Source organism: Dufourea novaeangliae, unplaced genomic scaffold (genome assembly GCF_001272555.1).
Source record: "Dufourea novaeangliae isolate 0120121106 unplaced genomic scaffold, ASM127255v1 scaffold8, whole genome shotgun sequence".
Lineage (NCBI taxonomy): Eukaryota > Metazoa > Arthropoda > Insecta > Hymenoptera > Halictidae > Dufourea > Dufourea novaeangliae.
The window spans coordinates 444065-458908 of NW_015373923.1; the positions used below are offsets into that span (position 1 = coordinate 444065).

At 42.5% G+C, this 14844-nt stretch overlaps 3 protein-coding genes across 4 annotated transcripts in view; 2 read left to right on the top strand and 1 right to left on the bottom strand.

The window, feature by feature from the left end:
- The window catches only part of LOC107194517, a 153487-nt gene extending 146410 nt beyond the window's left edge, over window positions 1–7077 (top strand). The window contains 2 exon segments of the mRNA XM_015584159.1: window positions 4953–5162; window positions 6279–7077. Coding sequence (XP_015439645.1) covers window positions 4953–5162; window positions 6279–6917 — 849 coding nt within the window. The 3' untranslated portion in view covers window positions 6918–7077.
- A 3235-nt stretch (window positions 7078–10312) lies between these two features.
- Window positions 10313–12598, bottom strand: LOC107194736 (zinc transporter 7). Of its 2 annotated transcripts, none has more exons than XM_015584409.1 (2): window positions 12280–12598; window positions 10313–11480 (listed from the first exon to the last, which is right to left on the bottom strand). In XM_015584409.1, the coding sequence occupies exon 2, from the start codon at window positions 11439–11441 to the stop codon at window positions 10389–10391; it is 1053 nt and encodes a 350-aa protein (XP_015439895.1). In that variant the 5' UTR covers window positions 11442–11480; window positions 12280–12598; the 3' UTR covers window positions 10313–10388. The 2 variants fall into 2 exon arrangements, with proteins under 2 accessions (XP_015439895.1, XP_015439897.1); XM_015584411.1 differs by lacking the exon at window positions 12280–12598 and adding an exon at window positions 11761–11822.
- Window positions 12599–13040: 442 nt separating this feature from the next.
- LOC107194737 (40S ribosomal protein S25) lies at window positions 13041–14299 on the top strand. The gene is made up of 3 exons (XM_015584412.1): window positions 13041–13116; window positions 13695–13787; window positions 13975–14299. Exons 1-3 carry the CDS (start codon window positions 13114–13116, stop codon window positions 14236–14238), a joined length of 360 nt encoding a protein of 119 aa, XP_015439898.1. The 5' UTR covers window positions 13041–13113; the 3' UTR covers window positions 14239–14299.
- The last annotated feature ends 545 nt before the right edge of the window (window positions 14300–14844 follow it).

The window sequence follows — 14844 nt, forward strand, 5'->3', positions numbered from 1 at the left end:
AGGCTCCTCGACACTGACAAGGGATGGAGCCCAACTGTACCACTTCGATTTTATCGATCTTTTGTAGGATATTAGAATACATATTTCCAATGATATTTGTGAAATATTAGCCATAGTTAGTTGATAGTTTTGAAGGTATAATTAATTAAAGTTACATACTTAGTTATATATGTAGATACTATGAGCATAGGTGTCTGTTGGTGATATTATTGTAAAGAATCAATTAATTTTTTTGTACTGATTCATTTTCACCTAATCTTTCAACCTAAAAAATAACGGTTATAGAACCGACGTGAGAGCTGGTATAAGAACGGTAACGTCCTTATACCTTCGAACATTCATCGATGATTAACTGTATTGTACAGATTAGGCGCGACTGCACGCCTCTTGATCTTGGAACGACGACAGAGAAGAGTGGTGGTCGTTTAATATATTTAATTAAAACGAACTCGAGGCAATCGCGTTGAGTAGTCTCTCAGGTCGATCGTGCGAACAGAGGACACCGACGGATTCGAATTGCACACGATCGGGGGACGACGATGCTTCCCTCCTCCTCGATCCTCGCCAGGAGAGAGCTGATTTATTTAAAAGCAAGAGACAGGGCAAACGAAGCGCGAGAGATTTCACCCGCGGAATAAAGCATGATACCGTGAATGCGCAGGAAGAGAAGGATGCTCAACTGGAAGCCAGGCAAACAAGAGATATATATCCGCGACACGGCCAAATGGATTTTTCATTATTAAAAATGCTCTCCCTCCTCCCAAGCGAGAGCACGCTCGTCCGTGTGATCCAATTTACTTAAATCTATCCGGGCAACTCCGAGATTACGCGGCATACATTGTGTCCCGTAACCAATTTTGCACCCCATCCACCCCCTCAGGAAAATAGAATACAGGGGAAATGGCGCATTAAGCGGACGAATCGATCATCGCCCGACAAGTCTAACGACTCGGCCATTACTCGAGAACCGCTTCCTCGAGGAGGCTCCTTATTTATTATCCGGCACGGTCGGATGGAAAACGCCGTGGACTGATTTATAAACTCCCCCGTTTACCCGCTCGACGGGTCGCGCTAATAAAATGTATGTTAATCGAAGAAAGAACCGCCCGGGAACGGGGATGCTCCTTGGGCCGCGTCGAGTGGCAAGGTGGAAGAGGTTGGTTCTTCTGCATTCAGATTCCTCGGATACCTTTAAATAGAATCGCTTTCTCTAAGAATAATTTGGGTTAATTTATTTACCACGCAGTGGAGCTCGCAGGGGGGAGGAGGAAAGACGCCAGTCGCTCGATAAGACGGCTGATCGGAATTTAAATGGACTTGTACGGAGAGAACAATTTACAAAACTGGGACATCCAATGCTTGTTGTCAAGTGAGACTGTTTTTAAAAGATTCCTTCTTGAATTACAAACCACCCGCCAACCCAAGAAGATATCTAGCAATGTCGATGACTATCCGAACCTTTAACTGTTCCCCCCAATCAAGAGACGATTTATTGAAATTCCTCGGATAAAAGAGGCTCCAGCAGATATAATACACGATTCCTCAGCCGCCATAAAATACTTTTCCGAGCGGGCCACTGGCTTGAACCCATCCCTTACAACGTCGCTGGTAATATTGCCCGCGATAAATTACGCGGCACCCCATTCTGGATACCGTCGTTGGAGCTCCTCGTAGCATTATACGAACCGATTCGAGCGAGCGTTTATTCAAAACAACATTCTCGGTAATGGAGAAATAGTGTAGGAGACGACGCGTCGCGACCCCAGCCATGAAAACTACCGTCCTTGGTTTTGTACTTCGTCGTTTTACGAGCGCATTGAACATGCCTATCAAACAGTCTACTTTTGGAGGCTGGTCGATGAGCTAAAGGATTTTGGCGGCGGTTGCTGTTAGAGGCATGAAAGAAAAGCAAAGGGGAGATAGCGATTCGTCCTGGACCTGCTAGTAGACTCACCTATCCCCTATTGGGGAACGGAATATTTTGAGAATGGAACTTCGGATTAGAAAACGGTAAAGGACTTTTCGATTTGTATCTACACGAGGAGTATGCGTGTCTGGCATGGCTTGTTCCATCATTTTGGGATACACCCTATACAAGGTATATATTATACGAACCGACGAAGGATTCGGATAGCTGCGGGAAAGTATGTTAGCTCGACAGACCTCTAATGGCGAATGCATGAGGTGATGCCGCCACAGGATCGTCCCTGAGAGAGGGCCAGATTTATGTCGCGTTACAATCGATATAAATAAACCTCCTTAGCCCGTGGGACGATTAAACTCTCGGTCCATCGGTTCCCTCCACCCCCCGATGAAGCAGTGGGTCCGCTTAATCGCGTCGGTAACGAGGATAAACTGCGTGTACACCGAGAGGGTTGGCCGCCACGCCAGCAGCGGGGTAAAGGGGTGCTGGCAGAGCTCGAAAAGCGCGTAATTCGCAGAATACCCCCGAATAAATTGTACAACCGTAAAATCCTGCCGGTAGCCTGGTGATATCACGCGCGGAAACAATGAGACCGTGGGAGGGGAGGGGGGTGCCGGACAGGATTTAATTTAACGCACGAGGGTGATTATAAACAATGCAGCTCGTTGGAGCCCTCTCCCGGCTACCGCCCAGCCCGGCCATTATTGTTCGGGCTGTCACGTGCCACGGGGGATGATTTCCACTTTAAAAAAAAACCGTGGCCCGCAGGTTCATTGGATTTATATGGTTAATCTCTGGTATATTTTTGCATCGAACAACGACGCGTGCGTCTATATATGCGGCACCCGGGCGAAAAACAATTTTCCGTGAACTTTTTTCCACCGAACAACTCAAATAGCAATTCTGTATTACCGTGTGTAGTAACCCCATTTTCACCTCAGTTAGCTATTGAAAGGACCATGGTTCTCAGACACGGCTTGATAGAAGAGGTGACAAAAACCCTCTCCTTGCTCATAAATAAATTAAACAAAAAGAAAAACACAGAGGACACAGCATCGGTCGGTTCTCTCCGCGATTCGCGTCACCAGACAAAGTTGATACCCGGGAAAATCGTGTAGCGAACGGAAAATTGATGCAGCGATTCTCGTTGAAAGCTACGAGCCACCGACGAAGCAGCGTCGTTAATAATTACGGAGGAATCGTCGAAACGAGAGTCGATTTGTCGAGTGCCGCCCCGACCGTTCGTCAACGTCACAGGGAATAGTTAACTTTGTAAATTTGTCGCGGTGGACGGTTTGCCTTTGTGGCCTATCCACACGTTAAACTTACACGAAGTATAAGTGTTCTCTTATTTAGATCACCAGATGCTTTGGAGCTGTAGAAGAGTCTGCGTAGAAAAATAGACCGAGCGTATCGATGAGTGGAAATAGTAGGTTTCTCAAGACCTCTGGTCTGAATCTATTAATATAATATATTGGTAAAATTATTTAGGATGTTCCTCGTACAACAAAATTCTTGCGGATTTTGCGAAACAACCGTCGACTGTAACACACGCGAACCGCAAGTTGTTACGTGTACCCGTTTCGCGGTGAGGCGTACGGCAACCCTTTTGCGGCTTCGAGGTGAATTAATTTTGGCACAGGCGAAAGTCGGCGATTAAATTAACCCGGCAACACACTTGTTGCATCCATTATCCGGTAAATATTTTAAAACGACGACGATTGCGATCGCGCGAACAGTTGAACGATTAGTTGAGACACGTTACGGACCCAGTTCCTGATCACTTAAGAATAGCTATCGCCGTTTTTTCACGTATATACATATAGAAAAACAAACCAATGCCAAAACAATGGCTGTTACTCGAATAAATCCATGTTTTACCGTCGATTTGGTGTTAAGATAAGTGCTGAACAAGTAACAATTCAATTATGCAGTACATAAATGTTACAAGGCATTACAAAATTGTTGAAAGTCGGAAATAAATATTGCATACGGAGATATTAAAGCTCGATGGACAACATTTACGTGAAGTAATAAAAGTGATCTAAAATATATATCAGTTTCACGAAATATCACATTTTATTCGTACAGACCACGTGTACCAATACCTTACGATCGATAGTGTACACGCGAACGTAATATCCGCGATACACGTTGCACCGATTCTCCACGGAAACACGACTATTCCGATGACGCTTTGACTTCGTTTCGATCTCGAGCGGAATTTTCCAGCGAACCTCTTCACCTTGATTCTTCCTATTCCGCTGGTCCCTTTCCCTTGCATGCTGAACTCCCCAAAGGGACTCTCGTCTATACTTTGGAATATTGTATAGAGCTGCTCCGCTTCTCGCTGTTCGACGACGTCGCTGAATCTGGGGCGAAAAGTGGAGCGGGACACGTTCCGATCGAACAGAGAGCTCCTGGCTTCGAGATCAATTTGAAACTGCCACGGGGTGCCGCGTCGCGCCACTTAATGACGCCACCCCTAATTGGGTCGCGCTATTCCGCAGGCGGCGGCGGGCGTTGCGATATCAATCTTGCCGTGCGGAAGAAACTCCTTGCTTTTGAACCGAGACGAAGTTCGACGTTCGCTTTGAAGGTTCCCTTTTTTTGCGATTCCATTTTCCACGATTCCTTGCGTCGTCGATGAAACAAAGCGGGAGTCGGAATGGGAGGGGGCAAAAATTTGTTGTGATAAAGCATACAATGCAATACATAAATCTTGAAAAATTGAAATTTAGTATAAGTAAAATACAATACTATTTAATCATAACGAAAGCTTGATTATAACGAACAATGCTTCGTATGGAATTTCGAATTATTTCAAAAGGGAAACGGTAAAGAAAATTTAATTTATTTATTTCTTCGCATAAATGACGATTCGCGAGAGAAGAACTTTCCTTGGTTAATGAATGTCACCACGGGGGTGGAGGTGAATTCTAACTGCAGCATTTAAGACGCTTACCTCGGTAAACACCGAAGCAGTAGATGTAGCCGTTTAAGAGTGAGAATACGGTTGTGTTCGCAGGAATCGGACAGCTTGGCGGTATTCTCCGAGCTGCTCAAATACACGAGCGTCCGCGAGCTCAGTCTCTGCAACGCCCGTCTTCATCTGGCCGTCCACGAGGGTCCTTTGGCGAGATTAGGTCGTCGCGACGACGCCGGAGCAGAACTCCTGAGAGCCGCGCCGCCTCCTGCCTGTCCCGCGATCGTGTTCCTCAGACTGGCTGGTTTTCAAGTAAGTAATCCTCTTTCCAGCCGCCCGTCTGACCTGCCACGGGATGAAAAGTAATCGCGTATTAGGATGGACTTTCCGCGATTCGACCGAAACTCTGTGATTTCTTGCTACCGAGACTTTTATCGGGGGAGACGTAGCAGATTCTCTTCGAGCAATTTTGCGTCTTAAATAGTGGGTACCACTTAGACGAAAAGTCATCTTGAGTTTCTTCTTTGTTCGAACAAGGATTTTGATTTAGAACCGCGGGAACATATCGTCGAAGAATTCGGGGATGAGTGAATAAAATTACAGTACGTTCCTTGCACGTACTTAACGTGAATTACGCGGAGAGCAAGAGTATCTCTCGGTTTCGTAGACAATTCGAAAATGAAGGAAACGTGTATTCCTCGATGGAACACGCTTTGCCCATCGATAGTTCCCCCCTAGAGTCCTCTGTATATCGGCTAAGTAAATAGGCGTGTAGGTACCAGAAACGGAATGTGACGCGGAACGCAAGTTGACGTATCGAGTTTCCGAGGATCTGACACGGACCATTCGAGACACTCGAGCTCGCGTCGCATCGGATCGGCGTGACTCGTAATTCGAGTCCGTCGGTGATTCGGTGTTCGCGGTCTGGTCCGCGGTTGTCCGTCCAGAGTCGAAGAACTGGTTTCCGGGGGCCGTCGCGCAGCCGCGAACCAATAGGACTGACCGTGATCCGTCGTGAATTCGACGATCACAATCTATATGTCGTGAGCGGAGAATTACGCGGTTGTAGAAAACAGAACGAAAAAGACTACCTGTGCCTACGGTCGACGAAGAAGAATCGTTGTGGCGATGGTAACAAGGTCACTTCCCACACCGATCGGATGATACGATCGTCGACGTGGTAACCTTGACGACTCGAATTTTTATTCCGTCTCCGCTAGCGTGGTAACGCGACAGCACTTGCCAGTCTTTCCGCGTGACACGTCCGATGATTAGAATTCGTCCGAGGGCCCCCGCCGAAAGTTCCCATTCGTCTTCGTTACTCGTCGACCCGGCCCCCTACAAACGGGCGCCGAAAAAACAAACGAAAAGGAAAGAAAGGAGAAAATTACCAAGAACAAAGCCTAAGAACATCGCTTCTAATTCCAGGTGACAGTGAACGATCGTCTGGCGCTCAGAGGGCCCCTTCTACTGCCGTTCCTCGCTGGTTTCACCGCGCTGAGCGAACTCGACCTCTCCTTGGACAAGTCGACCATCGGTGGCAGCAGCGGGTCCCTGTTGTTCATCGATGACAAGATCCTGCAACAGTTCTTCGGCTGTCTGTCCTCTCATTTCAGGAATCTTCAGTCCCTGAGAATCAATTTCTGGCGGATCACTCTGGAGGACAGCGAGAAAACGATGAGACAAATAGCCAAGTACCTGAAGCTGTGCAATCTGAGCTTCCTGAAGGCGAACGGCCTGATCGTGACGGACAGCGCGAAAAAGGTGCAGACGGAGCACGTTTTCGTGCAGACGATACTCACGCATCTGCAGTATCTCACCTGGCTGTGTCTGGACGGTGTCGAGCTGACCGACACCCAGGCCGCTGGTATAGGGAAATGCGTGAGGGATCGGTATCCAGGCACGTCGTTGGAGATCAGCGCCAAGGACGTGCACGTCAAGTCGGTGAAAGCTCTGGTCACCGCGGTAGAGGACGGCGGCAGGGCGGAGGTTGTGTACACCGGCGGATCGAACTGTAGACTGAAGATCACAAAGATTCAGAAGAACGGAAAGGCCAAGAAGAAGTGAAAATCGGATCCACGAGACATAAATGATTCTTAGTTGTCTGCTCACGAGGACTCGTTGACCGAAGGAACGATATAACGCTGAAACGACGGAGAGATTGATCTTGAATAAGACGAAGACGATGGGCATCAGATGAGGGTATATAGAGATCGGGGAAAATTCAATTTGGAGTCGAACATTGAGCATCCATGTTGGTTACGCGAGACCATCTGGATATCGATCGATCCGGTGAAACGGATCTTGGAGAGGAATAAAAGAAAGAGAACTAGCATGAGTATGTGCGTAAGAATGTAGTTTTAGGAAGAAGCGAATCCGAGTACCGTCGATCGCGCGTGTATCGTCGACGATTTTAGCCATAAGAGGCAATCTAGGATAAGAAAGATTATTCACGACGGCAAAGGCGTCGAGGGACAAAGAGGATCGTAATGAAGCCCGACACTTTGTGGATCTTCGTTTTACTGTGATTTTCTTTTCCGCGACGTGGTCGCACTCCTAAACGATAGATCACGTAGAGATCGTAGGCGTTATTAGCCGTTATTATCGAGCTATTCTCGATGGTCCTGTTAAACGCGCGAGAAGCGAGAGGAACTCGAAATCGTAGGGAAGTAATCTTTGTTTTAAAAGAGATAGCGTCCTTTTCGGAAGGGAGGTGTGGAGGTGAATGATTAAACGAAACAAGGTTAAATTATCTTGCAATCGACCAAATCAAACGCACGCGTGCATGCGCGTTACCGAAAGATATTTAAACAAAACGAAAAAACAAACAAAAACGAATGAAAGAGGCTGTTGCAAAATAGATACGTTCGTTGTTACTAGGTGGACTGTAAAATACGATTCAGAGTAATATATTATTATCGTCATTATTACGATCATCATCATTAATTATTATTACTATGATTATTAGTATATTCTGATCACGATTATCAAATGTTACGGTCGATTGAAGAGCAATCGACGATCCAAGAGCGAAATGGCTTTACGAGGGACGAGGCGCGTTGTTGGAGACTTGAAGAAATTTTATAGATATTATATTCTATATGGTAGAAGGTAGAGAAACGTATCCGGACCGCGGATTTTCGAATTTTGTGGTACCTATTATAAAGAACAATGTTTACTCTATTGTATAAAAAAACAATAAAATAAAACCAATACCTTTAACGATCGAAGACACGTGCAACACGACTGCCAAAATCGTAAAATCGTAAACATCACTGCGCGATCTATGCCGGTGTATCGATCACAAGTTCGTTAATCTTCGTAGGGTAAGCGTGCGGTTTTACGACGATTTCTATTGAATCGACTGATCGCCGAACGAACGTTAGGTGCGATTTCAAGCGATTTTCTCGCGAACTCCTGCCAGCGGGAACCACGGGAAACGCTATACTGCCATGCACCTGAAAAGGAACGCGGGACAATTCGATCGGTTTCAGTTCAGCTTTACGCGGGAAACAGTTCCACACACACAATGTACGCTGCCCCTTTTTTCGTGAACGAAACGATGTTTTTTCGATTTACCTTTTCTCGTCCAATCGCGAGGGACCCATACGGAGTGTTACTCGCCGATTGTTCAACGTTTAATTGCAAAATTAATTGTAATTTTAAAACTATAACTGTGCAGATATCCGAGCCTGTTCTCCGCGATATCCTCGGGCTCTGTTCATCTATAATCTTTTATCAGAGTCGACGCGCAACGCTTCGTATAATTCCCTCGATAGTATGACCAGGGGTGAGCGTTCCTCACGATTTTTCATTTTTGATAGTTTGCTATATGTATATAAAAGACGCATTGATTGACGCCATAGGAAACAAACGAGATATTAAAGGTACGATCTGTTACATTTGCAAGCCGTTTTAACGAAGAAAACCGATATAGCACGATCAGACTGAAGCTGACACCACGACGCGTGTCGTCCGACGCATCCAACGATCTCTCTCACGTGTGGAATCAGCTTCAGCGATTTTATTATAAATATTTATGTATTTATATGTGTATACATATCCTTCAAATAAATGTAATATGTGTTTCAAGTCCCCGACCGGTTGATATTTCCCGACAACGAAATACAAGGAACCAAGTGAATATTAAAGAGGGATCAAAGATTAGTATGGGTACTTTTGTTTATTATTTACACTCTGCCGACACTGAGAATATTCTCTTCCATTTTCCATCTATACAATAATGTTAATAAAAACGTAACAACGTTCACTTTCATCTTGGTAATCGCATCACACTTTGTAAGCAGAAGTGTTGCCGGATCGCAAATCATGTTTTGTTTCATACATGTACAATTGTATCCTCGATAGAAAAATTTGCTATATTACTGTTACTCATTTCTATCGACGTTTTGTTTAATTCTATTAAGAAGATTTTGGCCTACGTCAATCACAACCCCGAAGTATAGAAATCACATACCTCGGCTAAGTGGAATGTCCTGATCATGCTTATAATTTACGATTACAAATCATTTGTTAATCTAACTCGGCAATCGCCCTCCAAAGAGGTATTACAATTTTCATGGAAATGATGAAGACACGATGACCGATTTCACGTAGTAAAATGTTAATGCATCATTTTTTAGCGAAATTCTCTATAATAAGTACATATATTTTGATATTTTCTCGCAATTCATCTGAGCTCTAGAGTGAGGGTTCCATGAGTATTGTCCTGTACGTGTTGAGTATCGTCCAAATTATGAGACCACTTAACACGAACAGGATGTACAAAGTAACTACAATGTTGAGGAAAGTATAACTTTATGTAAACGTAAGAATATCAATTTATATTTCATTTTATAAATTTGCAGGCCGCCGCGGTGGTTACGAGTTTCTTTTCGACCTCGTCACGACATACCAAACCATAAAGCTCAGATTTTACATTATAAACTGCAATATACACAAACTTATGCGGTAACAAAAAATCGATAAAAATGTTAGAGTCGAGGCTTAATCAAGCCCGTCGAAGGTAAAAACGTCTACCTAATAGTATGCACCAGTAATTCCTTTAAGATTTAAATGCATTTTCATACAAAGGCTTGAATCGATAATACAAAACTTGATTCGTGACTGCTAGTGAGCAAGTAGTACAAAGTCATGGTTCCCGCGAAACGAAGATAAATTACAATCTGATAAAGAAATGTACAGTAGAGAGATACATGTGAATCAATGTCTATATACACAGTAGCAAAAATGAAGGAACGAATTTGTAAATGGAATGCAGTCCTTAGGAATATATTTACGTTTTTTTCCTGTGTCACATGTTTCATGAATTTCTAAAAACTGGATCTAGTCTCAAACAATTTGTAAACCAAGATGATATTCACTGTTATTTAGAACAATACATTTGCACAATTTTAAAATGGCAAAAACATTTTGCACTAGAGCTGCATTCCTTTCCTGCTTCTGACAGACCCCGCAAGCAGATACAGTCTTGGAGCACTTAGAAGAACACTTTACGACATTAATGTCTTTCATAGATCACATAGGTGCATAATCCAGCTGTACAGTTAAATGCCTTACTCCAACTGCTTGGAATATCATTTGTGTGTGTGCCACAACATACTTGGGGTCTACTGTTCTAGCTACTTCTAACTTCAAGCAGCCAACATATACATCCGAACACAAGGTCCAAAAATGCGGTTCTTGTACACTGTATACACCAGCCAATTGAGTCACTTTGTTATAACACTGTAGCAGAACATGATCTAATGCTGCTGGTTGTCTTTGCATTAGTATTTCCCACGAGTCTTTCATTAATGAAAGTACACTTAAAACTATCAATACTGCAATCAGCATGGAACAAATTGGATCAGCTATGAACCATCCAAACAGGCGCATCAGTATTGCTGATATAATAACACCCACAGATCCCAACGTATCTGCTAAAATATGCAGGAACACTCCTTTCATGATCTGAGAATTTGTGCCACTGAATGAGGGATCAATTTCAATATCATGATGATCGTGGCTATGATTATGGTTTGTGTGAGAATGTCCATGGCCACTATGAGAATGAGAATGACCATGCCCCATTCCATGGCCGTGTCCATGTCCATGATGGAACACATATATTCCTACTAAATTTACTAACAATCCCAGAACAGATACAACAAGAAGCCTCTCATGTTTGATCTCTGGTGGCTCAATGGACCTTTCAACAGCCTCTGACAGAATGAAGAGAGCAATGAAGAACAAGAGGAGTGCATTAACAAATCCTCCCAAAACTTCTGCTCTAACATATCCATAGGAGTACCGTTCATTTGCTTTCCATTTTGTAATAACAGATGCAGCCAGACCAAATAATAGGCCAGTGCAATCAAAGAACATGTGAAAACTATCTGATATCAAGCCCAAACTGTTTGTCCATACTCCATACAATAATTCAACAAAGGCAAAGGACAAATTGAGCAGTAGAAACAAAAATAAATTCCTGGTATTTTTGTCCGAAAATATTAAGCGTTTCCATCCCAGTAGCTTCTCCTTTATCCTGCTACCCAGATTTTTTGAGTCTTTGTGCGAAAGAGGAAGCATTTTCCAAGAAGGCCAGGACTACTTAAATGAAAGATGTTCCTACAAAAAAGAAATCAATTCTTTCATAAATTAGGTACCACATATCCCAGACAGCATATGACACCTTGAAGATGACTCAAAGGTGCCTTACACCTGAAATAGCTATAAAATGGGCGTCTTTAAGGTGTCATGTGCTATCTGGGATGTTACATTCAAATATTGTTTTTCTGAATAAACATTACTTGATTACTATTATTTACACGTTTATGTGAATATTTACACGCGAATTTGACGTTTTGATAAGAATATTTGTCAAACACAGCTAAAAATATGTCAATACCTAAAACACTGATATCACACAGCTGATTAGAGACAGCTTCGTTTAACAATCAATGACACCGGTATAATGCCAGAAATTATTCTTTTGAATCGAAGCTACCGTTTTAAAGGGCAAACCACGTTAAACTAACTTACTTACACTCACTACGGATTGTTAAAAACTTAAACCGAATAAAAACATAAATGACACGTCGCAACAGTGAAAGTGTGGCGGCACTACGTCCCTACATTCACCACTAGAGGTCTACCGAGTTGACATCTTTCCCGCAACTACCTGAATCCAGAATCCTTCCTCGTTTATATACTATATATTATATGATACTATATACGTCCTTAACCGACCATCGAATATCCCCGCGTCTAAGGCAGGGTCTGCTAAATGCCTCACTGACGAGTCCACTAGCAGACCCAGAACGAAACGCTCTCACTTCTTTCCTTTTCACGCTCTACCAGCTATCACCGCCGCCAAAAAAAGTATCTTAACCTTACCAACGATAATCAAAGCAAAGATATATATTACCTTTCCAATACGAAACTGTGTATAAAAACGAAGGCTCGCAATCGATCTAACATCAAATGGAATTCTTAAAGTGAGTACATGTTGGAAATGTGTCAAAAAGGTAGAAAATCCGACTGTGTAAACGCTCGGTGCAGCGCCATGCTTGATACGCTGCAGCCACTCGGAGCAATTTGGAGTGGGCACACTGGGGCTGACTGGAGCACACTGCACTGCAGTGCAGTGGCTGCACAGTGGTCCTAACCAACTGACAGGATGGAGATGCTGCAGGGAACAATGCAGGAAAACGTGTTCTATATTTGGAAATACCATTTTTGGAAGCTCACACCTAACCATATATACCTATATTATTTTAATATTGAAAATATTTAAGTACACGTTGCTTAATTATTAATATAAACAACATTCTTTTGTGTTGAAAGTAATTACAATATCAAATGTTGATGGGTTGATACTCACTCCATTCGATACCTACTTGGTATCTCAACCGTACGTATGGATACCAAAAGTACTCGGTATTGAAACAACAATATCGGGTAATGTACTCGTATTTACTTGTATTCTCTTGTATCGAATCATCCCTACTGACAGCACATCAAATTACACACAGCACGTGCAATATGTTCTTTTTACGATTCTACTAATTATTCAGCAGAAAAATTAATTTTAATTTAGCAATACAATTATTTGATCATTATTATCCTGATTTTTTGAATTGTATTGTCCTTTAATTGGTAATAACACTGATCAATGTAGTGAAACAGAGGTCGCTGCAGAGATAAATTTCAGAGATGGCGATCAACACACTTCCGTTTTCTTTCCGAGTCGACAGCCATCATGGTGAGTATTCGCACTACCACTTCGCTATTTTGTTTCTCATTATATTTATTTAGAATGACTTTCCGAGTGGAATAGAAGCTATAGACTGTGCACAGTGGTACTTTCGATTAAATAAATTCGTGCTGGTCTGTATAAATATCACGTGAAAGTAAGTGGTTGACCTGTGCCAATGATCGTCCACATGGTGTATACAATACGTTCGATATACTAAACCTCGAGTCTTTTGTATTCAATTGAAATTATCTTTCAGCAGTTCTGTACATTATTCTTAATTGTAATATACCGTAAAAAGTGGAAGTTAACTTCAATTTTATTAATATGTGGACAACTAACCTTTCCTGGTATGCTTGGTTTGTTGACACGGCAGAGAATTCTTCCAAGTGCATGTTAATGTTATAAAATATGTAACAAAACAGGTAATATTTCCGTTTTGAAATTATTCTCATGATGAAGAACTCTCTCTAGACTATATTCATGATAGCAAAACACTGATTTAATGAGCCTGATACTTAATCAATTCTTAAACCTAGCACCTATTTGTTGTTGAGTGCTTTGTCTAATTTTGTTTTTCATTTCAGCCGCCTAAAAAGGATACAAAGGGGTCTTCTAAACAACCACAGAAGACACAGAAGAAGAAGGAAGGAGGATCTGGTGGCAAAGCTAAAAAGAAGGTTTGTGTTATAATTCTTATATAGCATGGAATGATAATTAAATAAACATTAATGATGAAAACATATCTCATTGACAAACCATGGAAGTTAAAAGCTGATTTAATGAGTCTGAATTAATATTTTAACAAATGTCTTTAACTTTGACTTGAAAGAATGAATCTTATGTTTGTTCCTTTTGTTGTTGCAGAAGTGGTCCAAAGGAAAAGTACGCGATAAGTTAAACAATCAAGTCTTATTTGACAAGGGCACATATGACAAATTGCTGAAGGAAGTACCACAGTATAAACTGATCACACCATCGATCGTTAGCGAAAGGTTAAAAATTCGCGGATCGCTCGCTAGGAGGGCGTTGATCGAATTGCAACAGAAAGGACTTATCAAACAGGTCGTGCAGCACCATGCACAACTGATTTACACACGAACTACTAAGGGTGATGATCCAGCTGCGTAATTTGTCTTTACGCAATGTATAAATTCGTTTAATAAAAAATACCGGTAAATCCATCTCTTAACTTGGTGATATCACAAACGAGATATAAGAATAGACCTAACATTTTATGGGACTTGGTGTCCCAGGAAAATCTCGCTGATTCGAGTGCACTCCACATAAAGTTTCCGACTTCAGGAACTACGTTCGATACTGTGATGATGCACAGCATACACACACACCCGTGACTACATATAGGGATCCATACATACATTATTGCCCCGGTTTCGCTAGCCGGAAATTGAACACTGAAATGGTAAGGGTGCTTCTGACGTCTCCGAAGCATGAGACAGAAAATTACATTGCACGTTAGGTCTATTCTTATATCTCATCTGTACTGATATCAAACTTCTGTGTACCCGCTACATTTTCTGAATCCTGAAACCACCGACTAGGCGTAGAATAGTCATCATCCTTTTGCCTTACAATCCGGGAATTCCTTGTGCCCGAGTATGATGCTGCACCAACCGGCCAATTCCGTTATAATAGTAGGAATCTACCTGTCTAGGTTCGACGCTAGTGTATACAAGAACCTATTTAGTTCAACAGTAGGACATAGAACTACAAATG